Raw genomic sequence first — 21,727 nt, 5'->3', positions numbered from 1 at the left:
TCCCCATTGGCCGGGGTCGGGTCGTACAATCTAAACTAATCCTGGTTGGCTAAACATTGTATTTTTTTTAGATAGGGTGGGCACGTAAAGGAAAGTGGAGGGAATAGGGGAAGGGGTGTCTGTAATGAGCCGTAAAGTTAGTCCTCTTTCCAAATAAGGAAAGGAATGTGAGCTGGTACTGATAACACTTGGTAGTGTGGCGTGCCTGGGCATTTAACAAAGGCAAGAAGGGAAAAGGGGAAAAAAGGAGAAGAATGGAGGGGGGGTAACTATGAATTAAAAAAATAAAAGATTGATCAGATTATTTGAAGAGAAACCTCATCATATCCCACACTAATATCAAACAAAACAGACTTTAAAAATATATACAGTTTGATATATATATATAATATCTATTTAAGATATGAGACAAAAGTTTTCTGTATATGTCAAACATTTACCTATTTTTTTAAAGTCTGTTTTATCTAATACTGGTATAGCCACTCCAGCTTTCTTATGGTTGTTTACATGATATATTATTTTTCATCTTTTTATTTTCAATCTACTTGTATTTTTAAATTTAAATTGTATCTTCTGGAGACTTAGATCATTTTTTAAAAATTCAGTTTGACAATCTCTACCTTTTGATGGGCTTGGTTAATCCATTTACATTTATTTGTTTGTTTGTTTATTTATTTATTTATTTATTTATTTATTTATTGAAACAGAATCTTGCTCGGTCACCCAGGATGGAGTGTAGTGGCGCAATCTCCACTCACTGCAACCTCTGCCGCCAGGGTTCAAGCAATTCTCCTGCCTCAGCCTCCCGAGTAGCTGGGCTTACAGGTACCTGCCACCATGCCTGGCTAATTGTTTTTGTAGTTTTTAGTAGAGACAGGGTTTCACCATCTTGGCCAGGCTGGTCTTGAACTCCTGACCTTGTGATCCACCCACCTGGGCCTCCCAAAGTGCTGGGATTACAGGCATGAGTCACCACGCCCCTCCGGTTAATCCATTTACACTTAATGTAGTTGTTCATATAGTTGGATTTATCCCTGCCATTTTACTTTCCGTTTTCTCTGTCCCTCATGTCTTTTTTTGTTCTCTATTGTATTCTTTTTCTGTTTTCTTTAGTATTAAGTGAATATTTTCTAATGCAGCATTTAAACTTGTGTAATGATTATTTTTCACTACATATTTTTGAGAGTTTTTTTTTTTTAGTGGCTGCCCTTGGGTTTATTATATGCATTTTAACTTATTAGAATCAGCTTCAAATTTATACAAGCTTTGTTCTAGTGAGATGTAGAATCATTATTCCTATATGCCTCTGTTTCCTTTCCTCCTTTTTTGTGATATTAGTGTTATATAATATCTGTTAATGTTATAACCCCGAGAATATATTGTTATAATTATTACTTTACCATCAGTAGTTATTTCTTTAATGCAGCACAACTTTCCTCCCACCTCCTCCTTTGTGCTGTTATTAGCAAATACATTACATTTCTATGTATCAACCGTCCAATGGTACATTATATAATACTATTTTGTGTAATGGCTGTTAAAATCAGGTAAGAGAAGAAAGAAAAATAGGCACTTATAATGTACTTTATAGTTACATAATTATCTTTACTGGTGCTCTATGTTTTTAAATACAGATTTCAAACTATCATTGGTGGTCATATGCTTGAGCCTGAAGGAAATCCTTTAGTGTTTCTATAAGGTAGAACAGCTAGCAAAAAATTCTTCGTTTTTATTTATTTGGGAACGTCTTCATTTTGCCTTCATTTTTTAAAGATTTAAATACTTCTCAAGATACGGTCTCGCTCTAGTGCCCAGGCTGGAGTGCAGTGGCGTGATCTTGGCTCACTGCAACCTCTGCCTCCTGAGCTCAAGTTATCTTCTTGCCTCAGCCTCCAAGAAGTTATCTTCTTGCCTCAGAATATCTGCCACCACACCTGGCTAATTTTTGTATTTTTTTGTAGAGACAGGTTCTCAACTGTTGCCCAGGCTGATCTTGAACTCCTGAGTCCACCTGCCTCAGCTCCCAAGCCTTCATTTTTGAAAGATCGTTTTATTGGATATAGGATTTTTGGTGACAAGTTTTTTTTTTCTTTGAGCACTTTGAATATGTTATTCCACTGTTTTCTGGCCTCAGTTGTTTTTGCTAAGAAGTCAATTGTTATCTTAGCCCTTGAAAGTAACTAGTTGTTTTTCTCTTGGTGCTTTCAAGGTTTTCTCCTTGTCTTTGACTTTCATCATTTTTACTGTGATGTTTATTTGTGGATCTTGTTGAGTTTATCCTTCTTGGAGTTTCTTGTGTTAGGTTTATGTTACTCAATACATTATGTTGGTACACTTTTTTTTTTTTTGAGATAGAGTCTTGCTCTGTTGCCCAGGCTGGAGTATAGTGGCATGATCTTGGCTCACTGCAACCTGTGCCTCTCAGGTTCAAGTGATTCTCCTGCCTCACCCTCTTGAGTAGTTGGGACTACAGGCACCTGCCACCATGCCCGGCTAATTTTTGTATTTTTAGTAGAGACAGAGTTTTGCTATGCTGGCCAGGCTGGTCTCAAACTCCTGACCTCAGGTGATCCTCCCGCCTCGGCCTCCCAAAGTGCTGGGATTACAGGCGTGAGCCACCGCACCTGGCTGTATGTTGGTACACTTAATGGTGTCCTACAGGTCTCTGAAGTTCTGTTTATTTTTCTTCATTCTTTTTTCTTTCTGTTCTTCAGATTGCATAATTTCTGTTGATGTATTTTCAAGTTCCCCAATTCTTTCTAATGCCAGTTCTCGTCTCCTCATGGGTCCCTTTAGTTTATTTTGCTATTATGTTTTTCAACTCCAGGATTTTCATTTTATTCCTTTTTTCTTTTCGTAAATTCTATCTCTTTATGATATTCTCTGTTTGATGTAACATTGTCATCATACCTTTCTTCTTTTTTTTTATGGTGAAAAGATATATATATATATTTAGCCAGCTAGACTCAGTTTAGATGATCCCGATTTTGTTGGCAACATCCAAAGCATTGTAATCAGGAGCCAGTCAAACATATATGCCTTCTTCTCTCCATCAGGCCGAATCAGGGTGTTGACCTTGGCCACATCGGTGTCATAGAGCTTCTTCACAGCCTGTTTAATCTGGTGCTTGTTGGCTTTAACATCCACAATGAACACAAGTGTGTTGTTGTCTTCTATCTTCTTCATGGCAGACTCAGTGGTCAGCGGAAACTTGATGATAGCATAGTGGTCAAGTTTGTTTCTCCTGGGGGCGCTCTTCCGAGGATATTTGGGCTGCCTCCGGAGTCGCAGTGTCTTGGGCCGCCGGAAGGTGGGTGACGTGCGGATCTTCTTTTTTTTGTGGCTGTGGACACCTTTCAACATTGCCTTTTTGGCCTTTAAAGCCTTCGCTTTGGCTTCGGCTTTAGAAGGGGCAGGAGCTTCCTTCTTCGCTTTCGGCGCCATCTTGTGAAAAGCCCTTCTTTACTTCTTTAATCATAGTTTAGTTCTTTGAACATATATAATGACTACTTTAAAGTCATATATTCTGTTAAATCCAACATACGGTCACTCTCACAGGCAGGTTCTACAACCTTCTTTTTTTCTGGCACATGGGTTATATTTTTCCTGTTTCTTTGTGCGTTTTGTTATTAACTGGACATTTAAAATAACAGGTATCCAACCTTTTGGCTTCCCTGGGCCACATTGGAAGAATTGTCTTGGGCCACACATAAAATACACTAACACTAACGATAGCTGATGAGCTAAAAGAAAAAAAAAAGTTCATGCATAATTTTTGTGATACCCACCACCACAGATAAGCAAAAAAGTCCTCACATCCTAAGGGTTGGACTCGGCTGTTTTAAATAATATATTGTAGCAACTCTTGGTACCAACCTTGTTATTGTCACTTGTTTGTTTAGTGACTGGGTGTAGTTTTCCCCCATACTTTGTAAAGCCTCTGATCTTGTTCCTCAGAGAGGTGCAGCTTTGGATATGCCCAGGCACCTTGGGATGACAGTGGTTTTGGCAGGGTTCTCTTTGTCTTTTCCTGACCATACTCCCAGCTGTTAAGTTCCATTGATTTTCAGCTGATTGCTCAATTGTTTTCAATAATGCTTTGGGGCACACATTGTTCTACAGACTAATCCAGTCAAATCCAGGCTCCTTTGAAGGAATAGTTCCCAAGGTCAGTATGTGATATTTGTTCTAACATCAGGAGGGCTCCACACTGCTGGTTTTTTTTTGTTGTCTCTCCTGAAAAATAACTAGCCTACAATTTAGTCTGTATCCTCATTGAATTAACAGATCTCCCCATTATCTTTCACCAAAACCTCCACTGTTTTTAAGAGTACCCTTAGGCTTGAACATTTTTTTTAATGCCCTGTTGTAAGGAAGTCAGTTGTTTTGGGAAAAGATGAAGAGCTAACTGTTTTATGGCCTACTTCTCCCCCCTCTCCCACAAAATCTCTGGAGTCGGGGCTCAGAGCTGGGAGTGGGGACAATTGTATGCTTCTTTCTGAAACCCTGCTTTAGAAGCTGAGCAGTTTGGGGAAGTGGGAGCAGCAGCCCGAGGTCTTCTTTTTGGCTTGCCTCTTCCAGTGTGGAATCACAACTTTATAGGCCAGAACAAAGGTGATTGAGGCCCCAGTTATTTTTTTAGCAGTGTTGCACAAAAGGTAGAGCCTCTGCCCCATGCGTGGAGGTTGGGCAGAAGAAAGGAGGCCTGCCTTTCAGTTGCACTTGTCTAGAACTTATCCTCAGCAACAATAAGTTGCTGTGGAAAGGATGAGAAATGCTGGTAGGTCCTACTCCTTACCTAAAGATGTCTGGGAGCTAGAAGTAGAGGAAGAGCCCTGTGTTCTCCGCTGCGTCTCTTTGAAGTAGGGTTTCTACATAGCTGAGCCAAGGGGGAAGGAGCTCTCTTGCTTAAAATACAGTCATGTGCTGCATAACGATGTTTTGGTCCATGACGTGGTATATAGGATGGTGGTCCCAAAATATTACAGTGGAGCTGAAAAATTCCTATCCCCTAGTGATGTAGCTTTAGTTCATAGAACAAGGCATGACTCACATGTTTATGGTGATGCCAGTGTAAAAAAACCAGCTGCACCATCATATAAAAGTATATATAGCTGCCAGGCATGGTGGCTCAAGCCTATCCCAGCACTTTGGGAGGCTGAGGCAGGCGGATCACGAGGTCGGGAGATCGAGACCATCCTGGCTAACACGGTGAAACCCCGTCTCTACTAAAAATACGAAAAATTAGTCGGGTGTGGTGGCAGGCGCCTGTAGTCCCAGCTGCTCCCGGAGGCTGAGGCAGAAGAATGGCATGAACCTGGGAGGCGGAGGCAGTGAGCCATGATCGTGCCACTGCACTCCAGCCTGGGTGACAGAGCAAGACTCCGTCTCAAAACAAAAAAAAAGTATATATAGCATATACAATTATGTACAATACATAATACTTGATAATAAATGTTACTGGCTTATGTATTTATTATACTATTTTTATCATTATTTTAGAGTGTGCTCCTTCTACTTATTACAAAAAAAAAGTTAGCTGTAAAGCAGCCTCAGGCAGGCCCTTCAGGAGGTATTCTAGAAGATGTGGAGATGAGACAGTGACGTAGATGATCCTGACCCTGGGTAGGCCTAAGCCAATCTGTGTTTGTGTCTTAGTTTTTAACAAAAAAGTTTAAAAAGTTAAAAAGTCTGAAAAATAGAAAAAAGCTTATAGACTACTGATAGAAAAAATATTTTTATACAGCTGTACAGTGTGTGTTTTAAGCTATGTTATTGCAAAAGAGTAAAAAAGTTAAAATTTTAAAGTTTATATAAAGTTACAGTAAGCTAAGGTCATTATTGGAGAAAGAAAATGTTTTAAATAAGTTTAGGGTAGCCTAAATATACCGTTTATAAAGTCTATAGTAGTGTACAGTAATGTCCTAGGCCTTCACATTCACTCACCACTTACTCATCCAGAGCAACTTCCAGTCTTGTAAGCTCTATTCATGTTAAGTGTCCTAGACAGATGTGCCATTTTTAAATCTTTTATACCATATTTTTTATTGCACCTTTCTATATTTGGATACACTTACAATTGCCTATAGTATTTAGTATAGTGGCATGCTGACAGTTTTGTAGCCTAGGAGCAGTAGGCTCTACCATATAGCCTAGGCGTGTAGTAGGCTGTGCCATCTAAGTTTGTGTAATACATTCTATGATATTCACACAATGATGAAACTGCCTGAGGATGCATTCTCAGAATGTATTTCTGTCATTTTAAGTGATGCATGACTGTACCACTAGCTCTTGGTATTCTAACTGAATTTTCATAGATATTCCTGAATAGATATTTTTTTGCTGTTTGCCCTTAGGACCATTTCAGAGGCTATAAAAATGGCTGTTTTAAACATAACTTCTATCAGTTTCCCTGGTGAGTAGGTCTGTGGAACTTCTCACCTTGTCTTGTCAGAAGTTGATCTCCCTCTGGACTAGAATTTTAGCTTTTTTTGTAGTAATAATTAGTATCTTAGCCTTATTTAGGATTTCATAGCTTTCAGGTACATAATCATGCCAATAAATCTGAAAACCTAAGAGGAGATGGGAGAATTCCTTGAAATAAACAGCTTTCTGAAACTGACACAAGAAGAAACAAAAATCTGAATAGTTTTGTATCTCTTTGACTGATTCCTAATTTAAAACCCCAACAGGGAAATTACAAGAAAATTATAGACCAATATCCCTTATGAACATAGATTTTTTTAAAGTTGTATACAAAATATTAACAAATTGAATTTGAAATATATAAATAGAATGAGATATTTTGATCATGTGGGATTTATGCCAGGAATGCAAGGCTGGTTTTACATTAAAAAAATGATTTGTTACATAAATAGAATAAAATAAAAATTAACACTTCAACATAAATAGAGAAAATAGAAAGTTCCTTCTCTGTATAGTTGCCTTCTGTTTAGTACTTTCCTATGCAAATCCTAGCCACCTCAGTAGCCCTATCTCTAGTCTTTATTTTGCTCATTAAATCTGTTTTCTTTTAGGGTTTCTTTTTCCTGTGCTTTCTCTCTCTGGAGAGCCCTAGCAGATAGGGAGCTGGTGCGATTGTGGGGCTTTGTTTTCCTTCCCACAGCGATCACAGTCCTGTACTGCCTGTTTTCTAGCATCTGAAAACAATTGTTTTATATATTTTGTTCAGCTTTTAGTAGTTTACAGTGGAAAGGATAGTCTTCTGGAAGAAGTCTTGCCCACACTTTTTGTCATTCTTACCCAATAGGTATAAAGTGATGTATGACATTTCATGTATAAATTCATGTATACTGTTTATACATACTTACATTTTTTTGGTTACCAGTGTGGTTGAATATCTTTTCATATACTTATCGGTCATTTATGTTTCGTGACCTTTTTTTCCTATAGATTTTGGGTTTTTTTCTTAATGATTTGTAGGTGTTCTTTTGTACATTCTGTATACCAATTTCTTGTCCACATTTAATTTTTTAGTTCTTTCGGAACTAATTTGTGTGTGTGAAGGAAGGATCTAATTTTAATTTTTTTCATATGAGTAGCTGGAATAATTTATTGAATTTTAAATATTTCCTACTGACTTTAAAAAAAAAAAACACCAACCGTATTATATACTAACCTTTTGTATGTGTACACTGGCATGTTTCTAAGTGCCTTATTTTTTTTTCCTCAGTGGTCTGTGAATTCCTGCACAACACCATGTGGTTTTAATTACTAAATGTGGTAAGATGACTCTTCCCTTCTTCATCTTAAAAATCATCTTGGCTATTCTTGGCACTTTATTTTCCAGACGCATTTTTAAGAACAACTCTAATGGTTCCACCAAAATACCCTATTGAGAATTTAATCTGAATTGTATTCCTTGTATAGATTCATTGGGGGAAAACATTGATTCTTCTCATCCATGAATATAATATATCTCCATTTATTTATCTCTTTCATACATTTCAAGAATGTTTTATAATTATATTCATAAGAGCTTTGCTTGTTTTTCGTTAGACTTCTCAGATTCATTGCCCTTGGAACACAGTTACCATATTATGAGGGAGCTCAGACCGCATGGAGAGGCTATATGTTGGAGGTTCTGGTACTAGCCCCAGCTAGTCTGTCAGCCAAAAGCCAGCAACTACCAGACATAAGAGTTATTTAGCCTTCTCAGAATTCCATCCTCTAGTTTTCTAGTCCTTTAGCTGAGGCCTTAGACATCATGGAGCAGAGATAAGCTATCCCTGTTCTATCCTTTCTGAATCCCTGACACAAAGAAATTGAGAAAGGTAGTTTTTTTTTTTTTTTTAAGATGGGTTCTTAAGAAACCCATCTTAAACTCCAGTACTGTTGTCCAGGCTGGAGTGCATGATCACAGCTTATTGCAGCCTCAACCCTCTGGCCTCAAGCGATCCTCCCACTTCAGCCTCCAAGTAGCTGGAACTACAGGTGTGTGCCACCAAGCCTATTTTTTTTTTTTTTGAGATGGTGTCTCGCTGTGATGCCCAGGGTGAAGTGCAGTGGCTCAAGTCTCAGCTCACTGCAAACTCCACTTCCCAGGTTCAAGCGATTACCCTGCCTCAGTCTCCTGAATAGCTGGGACTACAGGCACGTGCCACCATGCCTGGCTAATTTTTTTTTTGTATTTTAGTAGAGATGGGGTTTCACCATATTGGCCAGGTTGGTCTCAACTCCTGACTTGAAGTGATCCGCCCACCTCAGCCTCCCGAAGTGTTGGGATTACAGGCATGAGCCACTGTGCCCAGCCAAGTGTAGCTAAATTTTAAATTTTTCGTAGAGACAAGTTCTTGCTGTGTTGCCCAAGTTGGTCTTCAACTCCTGGGCTCAAGCAGTTCTCCTGCCTCAGCCTCCCAAAGTGTTGGGATTACAGGCATAAGCCACCACGCCCAGCCTAATAATTGTTTTAAGCCACAGAATTTTGGGATAATTTGTTACTAAGAATAGAAAATGAATACCCCAGGCATCACTATGCTTATGTTATGATTTGGCTTGTTTTATAACTTTTCCTATGGGAATACATAATCAGAATATTCTAATATAGTATATGGGGAATAGTTTCTCATCCTGAATTAATAAATTAGTATTTATTACTGTCTTATGAGCTTGGAGAATTTGTATTTGTATTATGTATGATTTTTAAAAACATACCTGAGTTTGTAAGGCAGAGGAATAGACTCAGACATTGAAAATTCATCATGAACACTATGCTTCTTGGGAAACTGGACTTACTGTCTATTGAAGGTGTACTAACATCCCTGTGTGGTTGAGAATGAGGTTTCATTTTCCATGACATTTCTGTAGTCAGATATCTATTACACAGAGTTATAACACCCAAACTTGTCTTAAAGACCTCTTAATTTAGTTGTACAGTCTTCCTAAGTAGGTTTCATAAATCGACATTGAAGAACATAATATAAAACTTCTTTGCAACATTTTCCTAAAGATTCTAATTTACTTCGAAAAATTCTCACAAAGTTTGCCAATATTGAATGAGTCATTGAAATAAGCCAGGCTATATACTCAACTATGTAGATTTTATTATTTCTCTGATATTTTAATTTTATGTAAATATGAAGTATACATACAAGTACATCTCATTGTATTGTGCTTCACTGTATTGCATTTCCCAGATATTGTGTGTTTTATTTTTTTTAAAACAAATGGAAGGTTTTTGGCAAACCTGCACTGAGCAAGTCTGTTGGTCCCATTTTTCCAATAGCATGTGCTCGCTTTGTGTCTCTGTGTCACATTTTGGAGATTCTCGCAATATGTATCTGTTATGATCGCCTCCAATTAGTGATCTTTAATGTTACTATTGTAATTGTTTTGGGGCATCATGAACCATAGCCATATAAGATGTCACACTTAATCAGTAGGTGTTGTTTGTGTTCTGATGGCTCCACCAACTGGCCATTTCCTGGTCTTTCTTCCTCTCCTTGGGCCTCCCTGAGACACAACAAAATTGAGATTAGGCCAATTAAATACCTCTGCAATGGCTGCTAAGTGTTGAAGTGAAAGGAAGAGTCTCACACCTCACTTTAAATCAGAAGCTAGAAATGATTAAGCTTAGTGAGGAAGGCATGTTGAAATCTGTGATTGGCCAAAAGCTAGGCCTCTTGTACCAAACAGCCAAGTTGTGAATGCAAAGGAAAAGCTCTTGAAGGACATTAAAAGTGCTACTCCAGTGACCGCATGGATGATAGGAAAGCAAAACAGCCTTATTGTTGATTTGGAGAAAGTTTGAGTGGTCTGAATAGAAGATCAAACAGCCATAACATTTCCTTAAGCCAAAGCCTAATCCAGAACATGTCTAAAAATGCTCTTCCTGAACCTCTGTACTTAATTGATAGTTGACTAGTTACAGAGTTCTAGACTGGCATTAGAATTCTAATAGGATAGCCCCATTATCTTCTGGCATGACTTCTGCTGATAAGAAATTCCATGGATATTTAACCTCTGATTCCTTTGTGGGTGACTTTTTTTTTTTTTTTTTTTTTTAATCTGAAAGCTTTTATTCTTCTCTCCTGGGCTTCTGAATTTTCAGTAATGTGCTAAATTATCCCTTTGGGATCATGTATTTCTCTGTATTTGGTTTTATGTCATGTTGCAGTCTCTGGCGATACTTTATTTTCCATTAATATGTATGGATAAACAAAAAATTACTGTAAGAGTTGGTTGGGGCTTATTGATTATCTGGTTTTGTTTAGAGTAATTGGTTAGGGATCTAGTTACATGCTGGAATGTAGGAACCTCCTCTGGCACTGTTCAGTTTCTTTAGGGAAGAACCTTCTAATTTTCTTTTGTCTGAAGCGTGAATGCTTGACTGTCTTTTGGAGTGGGATGGTAGACTCTTCAGCAAGTCCAGACTTTTATTTAATCCCCCATTTCAGTTCATGTCTTAATCCTTTCCGCTGTTTCACTAGATATTTCTTAATCTTGAACTAATCTGAAGTTCTGTAGGACCCTTGTCTGTATTCCCCCTTTTTATTCTAGGACTTGACTTCCTCTTAGTTTTGCCAGTTACCACTTCTCTACCTACTTTGAGTTTTCGCTGAAATTTGTTGAAGTCTCTTGCCTAAGGGCCTATTTTTCTGTTCTCTGTTATTGTGGGTTTTTATCTCTTTTTTTTGGTGGGGGGTCTACTCTCATTTTAGAGGGAAGGGGAGAAAATAAACAAAATTGCCATTTTTAACTGATATGTACTGTGAATCTCTAATGGGTAACGATTTAGAATACAGCTTTTAAAGGAACATTTGATATTTCAAAAACAGTATTCTCATACTTGTTCACCTTACATTCTAGGTGGTTTAAATCCCAGCTTCAGTACAAATTTGCTTTATGATCTTGGGCATGCTGTGTAGTGTGGGATCCTGAAGTACTTCACATACTGTAAAGCAGTGGTTTTCAAACTCTTTTTCACTGCAAACTATAGTGAGAAACACATTTTACTTCATAACTTACATACTTCCATGACATAATATCCTTACGTGCAATACACTCTGATTTTTTTTTTTAACTCTTGATTGTGACCCACTAACTTGATCTTACTGCCCACCAATGGCGTGCAACCTACACTTTGAAAAACAGTATACTAGAGCAGTATTTCTTAAAAGTGTGAGCCAGAGCCAGGTTCAGTGGCTTACGCCTGTAATCCCAGCGTTTTAGGAGGCCGAGGCAGGCGGATCACAAGGTCAGGAGTTCGAGACCAGTCTGGCCAAGATGGTGAAACCTCGTCTCTACTAAAAATACAAAAATTAGCTGAGTGTGGTGGTGGGCGCCTGTAGTCCCAGCTACTTGGGAGGCTGAGGCAGGAGAATCGCTTGAACCTGGGAGGCAGAGGTTGCAGTGAGCTGAGACTCAATCTCAAAAAAAAAATTAAAAAAAAAAGTGTGAGCCAGATATATTTTCAAGTTGAGTATTGAAAAAGACGTAAGAATTTAGGAAAAACCTAGCGGGGCTTTTGTGAGTTTTAAAAGGTATGTTAATAATCCTCCAAAGATGAAATTGTGCCTTTCCCTAGAGTTATCTTGAGTCACCCTTGGCCCTTGGCTTGAGGCCATGCAGGGATTTTTACAGTGTTGAGAATTATCTTTAGTGAGATCAAGTGGCAGTCATAATAAATTGAAGTAGTTTAAAATGTGCTTTAAAAACACATCTTTTAGCCAAATTTAAATTAATTATGTATTTAGCAAAGCAAGGCATATCTGTTTTTTTTTTAAGGTAATTCCTAGATTGTGCAGTTTGTTGTACCTTTCATAATATTCATGCAGAGCTTTTTATATTGTGGATTTAGTGATATTTTCTAGAAGAATGCTGTTTTTAAGTTTTTTTATTTTTTATTTTTGGAAGAATGCTTTTAATAAATCCTTAGCTCTGATGCTGAAGAGATGACTACAAGTTGATACTGCAGGTTATTACATATATTAAGTGCATAGTCAAATTTCCTTGAGGCAACAAAAAGACTTAAGGCATTTGAAATTGTTAAATATGGTATACCATGATAGTAGATAGTAGTCTGAATTGCTCCTTGGTTAATACTTGGGAAGATCAAAATACAGTTGGCCCTCCATATCTGTGGGTTCCACATCTGTGGATTCAACCAACCTTGGATCAAAAATACTCCAGGGAAGGGAGGAAGAATCTATACAGACTATGTACAGACTTTTTTTTCAGGTCATTATTCCTTAAATAATATAACAACTGTTTACATAGCATTTACATTGTATTAGGTATAAGTAATATAGACATGATTTAAAGTATACAGGAGGCTATGCATAGGTTAATGCAAATACTAGACCATTTTACATAAGGGACTTGAGCATCCTCAGATTTTTGTATCTGGGGGAGTCCAGGAACTTGTCCCCATGGATAATGCAGATCAACTGTATACTTATAAATTTACGTGTAGGACATTCTCTTCATTTAAATAGAGGTCACTAGGACCTTAAATACTCATCTCTTATTTACTCATTTATTTATACATTTTGGAAGAAATCAGCATCCATTTGAAACAGATATATGTCATCAGTTCAAGAAAACCTGGTTAAAATTGCCCCAACAAAAACTTGGACCTCTTGTAATAATTAAATTCAGAGTGACTGAGCAAACTACTGTGTTGTAGTACTCAGGGCATGATCCAAAAGGTACCTTGTGAGCCACAACTCTAGTTGCTGATGATGCAGTGCTATAAGGTGTTGTGAATTTTTCCTGTGAACTTGTTTGTTTCTAAAGATGTTTTCATTTTTAAACCTTTAAGTGAAATTCTGATAGAAAATATCAGCATCTCTTGCAGGGAGAATGCCAGGTGAGCAAGTTGTCACCGTAGGAATCAGAATGGACGTTATCATCCGTAGTGAGAATGGCAAATGGATAATCAACATCAGCCCAATTGCCAGACTAAAACATCATTATGACAGACTTCATTTGCAAGAATTCTTAAAACGGAGAAGCTGAAGAATAAAGTGGCCAGTGCAGATATTGTCTGTGCTTTTTACATTTAACAGATTTATTATGTGTTCTTTTTGTTTTCTTTTCTTTTCTTTTTTTTTTTTGAGACGGAGTTTTGCTCTTGTTGCCCAGGCTGGAGTGCAATGGCGCGATCTCGGCTCACTGCACCCTCTGCCTCCTGGGTTCAAGCGATTCTCCTGCCTCAGTCTCCCGAGTAGCTGGGATTACAGGTGTGCGCCACTACACCCGGCTAATTTTTTTGTATTTTTAGTAGAGGTGGGGTTTCACCATGTTGGCCAGGCTGGTCTCAAACTCCTGACCTCAGGTGATCCGCCCGTCTCAGCCTTCCAAAGTGCTGGGATTACAGGCATGAGCCACTGTGCCCAGCCTATGTGCTCTTTTTCTTACAGATTGTTACTCATGTTTATAAAATATAGCAAGAAGACAGGCTGATCTTTTTTCAACCTATTTATATTTTCTGCTCTTTTTTCTTACGAGAAAATTCAGTGTTACTCTTTCACAAATGTACCAGAGTTGGGACATATTAAGCACCTACAAATGCAAAATATTTCATAATTTTTAAAATAATGAAAACCATGATTACCATCTTTTGTTACAGGATAACTACTATAAAAATGTTTTTGACCTATATAAAAATGTTGCATGTCTTGAACCTACAAGTAGGCCAGCCAGCAGTACATGACAGCAGCTTCGCTTCTCTCATTTAACCGTTTACAGTATGGCCTACTCTTCACAACTGTTTTACCTTAGCTGCCAAGAAACTTAGTAAAAACAAAAGCCCTTAAATATAGCAGTGAAATATCTTGTAAAGCTTTCTTGCATTTAATTAATTCTCATTTTATTTATTTATTTATTTATTTATTTCATTCTTTTGAGATGGAGTCTTGCTCTGTTGCCCAGGCTGGAGTGCAGTAGTGGGATCTGGGCTCACTGCAAGCTCCGCCTCCCAGGTTCACACCATTCTCCTGCCTCAGCCTCCCGAGTAGCTGGGACTGCAGGTGCCTGCCACCACGCCCGGCTAATTTTTTTGTGTTTTTAGTAGAGACGGGGTTTCACCGTGTTAGCCAGGATGGTCTCGATCTCCTGACCTCGTGATCTGCCCGCCTCAGCCTCCCAAAGTGCTGGGATTACAGGCGTGAGCCACTGCGCCCGGCCCTCATTTCATTTTTAATTTTTCTGTTTATATTTAATCTTGTAAGCACTCTTGAATTATTTTTGATTCCAGATTGTGTGGAGAATAGTCAGTATATATGTGGTAAATATATACTGTGGTTGTACCTTTTCCATTTTGCCTGATAGCATTACTTTCTGTGTTCTGTATCTGGCCTTCTCAACTTGCTTCTTATCTTTTGAAGACAGGAAATCATCTCTCAGAATTCGCTTCAAAGGATTGTGTGAAATTAGTGCATATAAAACACTTAGAATTGTCTTTGGAATGAAGTACTAACATTAGCAGTAGTACTGTATTTTAATATGTAGCACAGCAGACTGCTCAATAGACATTATATACTTAATGGGAAGGGTTTATTAGGAAAAGATATTTCTATATCATAATACCTAAAAATAATCAAGAATTGGAAACTTCTGTTTTAACCCAGAGCCAATGGAGTTGTAACATTAACTGCTTCTAAATACTTCTAATGTTTGGGAAAATTCAGATGTGACCTATCCCACCCAAGCATTATGTAATGCTGGGATATAGTTCTGGGGGAGAAAAAACAAAAACAAATTTAAATGCATCTTTTAGGCTAAGAAATGGAATACTGAATGGATAAGCTATGAAAAACATTAATTTCTTTCTAGAGGAGACCCAGGAGTTAGGTGCCCAGAGAAAGTCTTTTTTAAAAAATGTGTAACATGGGGCTGGGCACGGTGGCTAACGCCTGTAATCCCAGCACTTTGGGAGGCCGAGGTGGGTGGATCACGAGGTCAGGAGATCGAGACCAGCCTGACCAACATGGTGAAACCCCGTCTCTACTAAAAATAGAAAAATTAGCCGGGTGTGGTGGTGAGCGCCTGTAATCCCAGCTACTTGGGAGGCTGAGGCAGGAGAATCTCTTGAACCTGGGAGGCGGAGTTTGCAGTGGGCAGAGACTGTACCACTGCACTCCAGCCTGGGCGACAGAACAAGACTCCATCTCAAAAAAACAAAAAAATGTGTAACATGTTCTTAAACCTACTACGATTATGCTTAACGATGGGGCTATGTACTGAGAAATTCATCATTAGACAAATTTGTCATTGTGCGAACATCATAGAGTATACTTCCACAAACTTAAATGGTATAGTTTACTACACATCTAGGCTGTGTACAAACCTGTACAGCATGTTACTGTTCTGAATACTGTAGGCAATTTGCAAAAGGAAGTGTATGTGTGTCTAAACAAGAAAAGGTACAGTAAAAATAGGTTTATATGGGACCACCATCACATATGCAGTCTGTTGTTGACAAAACTTTGTTATGTGGCGCATGACTGTATTTTCCAATCCTGAAAGTCATTTTGTGTCTTCTTTTTTGCTGGCCACAGGCTACTTAGCCTGTAGTGTTAGAAAAACATACTTTCCATTTGTATTTCACCTTGAAATATATGCACTCATCTTCATGATTGTTATCTCAATCCATTTAATTCTACCATCAAGGTAGATTGTTGATAAAAATGGTCATTATGATTAATTTTTTTCTTTTTTTTTTTTTTGAGACAGAGTCTTCTTGCTCTGTCCCCCAGGCTGGAGTGCAGTGGCACAATCTGGGCTCACTGCAAGCTCTGCCTCCCGGGTTCACGCCATTCTTCTGCCTCAGCCTCCTGAGTAGCTGGGACTACAGGTGCCTGCCACCATGCCCGGCTAATTTTTTGTTACTTTTAGTAGAGACAGGGTTTCACCATGTTAGCCAGGATGGTCTTGATCTTCTTACCTTGTGATCCACCCACCTCGGCCTCCCAAAGTGCTGGGATTACAAGCGCGAGCCACCGCACCTGGCATGATTAATTCTTAAACATAGCCATGTTGTAATAATTCATTATTTATGTCGCTGTTGATATCCAGCACCAATTTTGAACTTCTCCTTGTTCAGTAGACTGTATTTCAGTGCAGTATCTTATTCTTCAAATTCAGAGTTTTTTCAAGCATCAAATAAATATTTATTAACTCCTTATATACCCTACCCTAGATAAAAAAGAAATAAAAAGGAAACCCTGCTCAGTGAATAATCCTTCCCCTTGAGGAGCCTGAAATCTTTTGGTGGTTGATGAAAGAAACATCTGTTGAATATAGGCCTAAAGATAATGGGTACTCAAATACGTAATTGAAGTTGTGAACACTATAGATCATGAGAGATGGGAGAGATCATTGTATCCTGACCTACCTAAGGGAAATTTTGTGGATAATGTGAGATTAAGTTTGTTCTTAAAGGGCAAGTAGAATATGGAAAGATAGGGGAGGAAATCTAGTGAAGTATTTCAGGTAGGGAAAAGACTTTGAACAAAGACACGGCCTTCAGAGAATAAGAGGGCTGGTTTCATTCACATTGAGGAGGTGGTAGTGGGAGGAAGGAGAGAATAGGACTGGCGGTATAAGGTGATCACATAATTGAAGTGGGATCTTGTGTGAGTTTGTATTACTATTAGCGTTAGGGAAAAAGGGCTAAAATATATCTTAAAACTCTTTTAGAATGCAGCCTCTCAAGATATGGCAACTGTTTCACCAAGTCATCATTATGGAATTTATATTAATTATAAAGATATATATTATAAAATAAAGCCATATATTAAGGATATAGATATCTTTGAAAATAGATAGAGAGAACTATGGGGATTTCCTGTACACTATGGATTGAGAAGGATTCTTATAGCCCACATAGTCAACATGTATCTCGTTTAGTGTGTAGTACATACATAAGCAGAGGTGTCCATCTTCTAATTTTCAAACTAAGTACCAGTATCAAGCAGACATCTTTTTGTTAGTTGAAATAAATTATTAGCAGACATCATTTATTAATGAAAATTAAATGCACATAACCATTTTAACTTTAAGGGTAAAAAGCCCCAGAAGATTTAAGAAAAGGGCCATTCAAGATACAACTGATTTTACAGAGAAGCAGCAGATTCTGCTTAGAATGACTAATGGCCATTTTGGGATTAAAAAAAGGTAGTAAACATAAGACTGCTGGTTATGTGTAGCATGTATGTTGGCTAGTGGTTCATTTTCACCCCCAATAGAATGAATTTTAATTCTGGGATAAAGATAACTGTTTAGCATATTACTTAGTATTAAAAATAGTTGCAAATTCAATGTTTTTTTTTTTTTTTAAGGATACATAAAAATATTCCCACTTAAGAACAGTTCCATAAAAGGTGATCCTGAATCAGGGTGAGGTGGCTCACACCTGTAATCCCAGCACTTTGGGAGGCCGAGGCAGGCGGATCATTTGAGGTCAGGAGTTTGAGGCCAGGCTGGCCAACATGGTGAAACTTCATCTCTATTAAAAAAAATACAAAAATCAGCTGGGCGTGGTGGTGCAGGCCTGTAATCCCAGCTACTTGGGAGGCTGAGGCAGGAAAATTGCATGAACCTGGGAGGCAGGGGTTGCAGTGAGCCAAGATCGCGCCACCACACTCTAGCCTGGGCAATAGAGTGAGACTCCGTCTCAAAAAAAAAAGTGACTCTGAATCAAAAACTTTACCAAATTGGTGGTAAAAAATGTCATATATGTCAATATTACATGGATTCTGAATGCCAATCTTAGGCTTATAGACTTTAACCTTCATAAAGCAGAGAGTCATTATTGATTCTGGAACAGGAAATGTTAATACAAGTTCTTTGTAAGTGTGAAGCTATCTTATTTTACTGGCATAGCCACAAATGAACTGCAGCAAATTCAAGTCTTCATATTTTTTACTTCAAAAATCATGTGACTTTTGCTGTTCTTTGTAATATATCCACATTTGTTTTATTGTAAAATTATTTAATAATAATTGATCAATGAAAAGAATATGCCTTATGTCTTGTGACTTTGTGTGAGCATGCTTAGAATACCTGACCTACTACGGTTCAGCAGTACCTTATCTAAATCAGCTTTTTTAAGGACAGCAACTTGAATATAATTGAAAGGTAATTTTACTAGCTTCCTGCCCTGGAGTAATTACGAAGCATAGGCATTCTTGATTAGGTTATCATCTTTATGAAGATTTTCTGCCTGTATCTTTATATAAAGTTATGTACTGGTTTTGAATGGAGGCATAGTTTTGTATATTATGAGATAAATATCAGAGTTGAATATGATTTTTAAAATTTACTTTCAGAAGTTCAGTAAACTTAAGTGATTGAACTAATTGAATTCCTTGTTTATAGAATGAAAGTTCAGAAGTGAAGTTTTATGGTTTTGAAGGTTAGAAACAAAAGGATTTAACATTTGTTAGAATCAAATCAATACAGTGTGTCCATATTTTTGTAATAAGTAGAATATAAAACAATAAACTTTTTAAATCGAGACTTGAGTCTCACTCTGTGGCCCAGGCTGGAGTGCAGTGGCGCTATCTCGGCTCACTGCAACCCCCACCTCCTGCGTTCCAGTGATTCTCCTTCCTCAGCCTTCCCAGTAGCTGGGATTACAGGCGCCCGCCACCACGTCTGGCTAATTTTTGTATTTTTAGTAGAGATGGGGTTTCACCATTTGGCTAGGCTGGTCTTGAACTCCTGACCTCAAGTCATCCGCCTGCCTCAGCCTTCCAAAGTGCTGGGATTACAGGCATGAGCCACCACACCGGCCCATTTTTTGAGTGCCTATTATATGCCAGGCATTGTATTAGATACTAGAAAGAGAAAGAGAAGTAGAGAGATAGAAAGACAGAGATAATTAGATAAGTAAAACTTGGTTTCTGCATTGATTGATTGAGATGTTGTCTCTGTTGCCCAGGCTGGAATGCAGTGGTGCGATTTCGGCTCGCTGCAACCCCAGCCTCCTGGGTTCAAGCGATTCTCTTACCTCAGCCTCTGGAGTAGCTGGGATTACAGGCATGCGCCACCATGCCCGGATAATTTTTGTATTTTTAGTAGAGACGGGGTTTTGCCATGTTGGCAAGGCTGGTCTCGAACTCCTGACCTCAAGTGATCTGCCCGCCTTGGCCTCCCAAAATGCTGGGATTACAGGTGTGAGCCACTGTGCCTAGCCATTGGTTCCTGCTTTTAGTTGAGGGGTGCTGAATATGTAAAATATAATTGCTGTAAAGCACAGTAAATACTATAACAGAGATATGCACCTAAAACACATTTGGGTAAAAGTGGATAAACCAACCAATTTAGCTTCAGTACCATAAGGAAAGCTTCTGAAAACTGTACTCCAGCCCGGGCGACAGAGCAAGACTTTGTCTCAAAAAAATAAAAATTAAAAAAAAAAGAAGGGACTTATGCTGAAACTTTATAAGTAGGTAGTGTTCCCAGGGTGGGAATGTGGGAAGAAGGGCATTCCAGACAGAGGAAACATTGTGTAATCTTCAGGGAACTGCAGAGAGTATGGTTTAACCAAAATGAAGAGGCATGTTGGAAAGGGTTGAGAGATGACTCTTGACAGTAGACAGCTGTACTTTGTATACAGCTGAGAGGAGTTTGAACTTTATTATTTAATTATTGGAGTATCATTGAAAAACATGGAACTTGAACACACCGATTCTCATTTTGGCAAGATTTTGAGGTTGTTTGGAGGGTAAGTCAGGAGTGGTAATGGTTATGGGACCAGATAAGAGGAGCAATTAGCATATCATTGCTGTAGTCCAGATGAGGCATGGTGAGAGTCTGAAATGGCAGTGGGAATGACAAGAATAGATTTCAAATATGTTAAAGACGCTGAATCAGTAACATTTAATGATTAGCTGGGTATGGTGGCACGTAATCTCCACTACTCTGGAGGCTGAGGCAGGAGGATCACATGAGCCTAGGAGTTTGAGTCTATCTTGGGCAATGTAGCAAGACCATATTTCTTTAAAAAAATTTTTTTAATGATTGATTGTGAGTAATGAGGGAGAGAGAAGAGTCCAGTATAAATCCCTGAATGATGGGGTTATAGATGGGCACGTTTCTCACTAGATTTTTGGAAGAAGTTTTACATATGTGAATAGCTTCTACAAAATTAATAAATATATAAAAGTAACTTCTGAGTAGGTTATTTCTAAGTTTTTCTTTATTTTTATTTATAGATGCCACTTCAAATGAACAACAAGAGCTTTTCTGTCAGAAGTTGCAGCAGTGTTGTATACTGTTTGATTTCATGGACTCTGTTTCAGACTTGAAGAGCAAAGAAATTAAAAGAGCAACACTGAATGAACTGGTTGAGTATGTTTCAACTAATCGTGGTGTAATTGTTGAATCAGCGTATTCTGATATAGTAAAAATGGTAAGCCTCTAGAATTATGTTCCTCAGATTTATGTAAATTTAAGATCTGAGGTATAATAATGAATTAATGAGACTGATTTTAAATAAATGTACAATAATTAATACATCCCCCAAATTTTAGAAAATAGTTCATACCCCATCCATTCCAATGATACCATCATTGCATATACAAGTTTGGGAATTGAGAGTCATAGTGGCTGGTGGCTTCCATATTGGATAGTGCAGATCTAGAGCTTAAGAGAAGGGTTTAGGCCTGGGATTATACAGATTGATAGGTAATTAATGTCATGGAGGTGAATAGTTACTGAGAACTTCTATTTTTATTTATTTATTTTTGAGACGGAGTCTTGCTGTGTAGCCCAGGCTGGAGTGCAGTGGTGCGATCTTGGCTCACTGCAACCTCTGCCTCCCAGTTTCAAGGAGTTCTCTGCCTCAGCCTCCCGAGTAGCTGGGATTACAGGTGCCCACGACCACGCCCAGCCAATTTTTGTATTTTCAGTAGAGATGGGGTTTCACCATCTTGGCCAGGCTGGTCTTGAACTCCTGACATGGTGATCCACCTGCCGCGGCCTCTGAAAATGCTGGGATTATAGGCGTGAGCCACCGCACCCGGTCATTACTAAGAACTTGTAAAGGGGAAAGGGAAGACCAGTGAAAGACTAGGGATCTCCACATTTAAGCAGTGGGTAAGGGAGTCAGGTATAACGCTTTAATTGAAAGTCAGGATCTTTAAGAAGTTATAATATCTGATGTGAAAAAAAACTGCAGCCAACTTTATTGAAGTAAGGTTGTTTAGGATGCTTGCTGTTTATTAATAATTCAACCTTATTTTCTATCAAACAGTAT

The 21,727-nt window shown here is 38.3% G+C and overlaps 1 protein-coding gene and 1 pseudogene across 2 annotated transcripts in view; one reads left to right on the top strand and one right to left on the bottom strand.

The window, feature by feature from the left end:
- Positions 1-21,727, top strand: part of PPP2R5A (protein phosphatase 2 regulatory subunit B'alpha) — a 72,657-nt gene that overhangs the window by 19,230 nt on the left and 31,700 nt on the right. For both annotated transcript variants that reach the window (XM_003814183.6, XM_055108382.2), the window contains exon 2: positions 20,685-20,881. In XM_003814183.6, coding sequence (XP_003814231.1) covers positions 20,685-20,881 — 197 coding nt within the window. The remainder of the gene's footprint in view (positions 1-20,684; positions 20,882-21,727) is intronic.
- Positions 444-15,109, bottom strand: LOC129397227 (large ribosomal subunit protein uL23-like; annotated as a pseudogene).

This window comes from Pan paniscus, chromosome 1 (assembly GCF_029289425.2).
Source record: "Pan paniscus chromosome 1, NHGRI_mPanPan1-v2.0_pri, whole genome shotgun sequence".
Taxonomy (NCBI): domain Eukaryota; kingdom Metazoa; phylum Chordata; class Mammalia; order Primates; family Hominidae; genus Pan; species Pan paniscus.
This window is presented reverse-complemented; position numbering and strand designations above follow the sequence as displayed.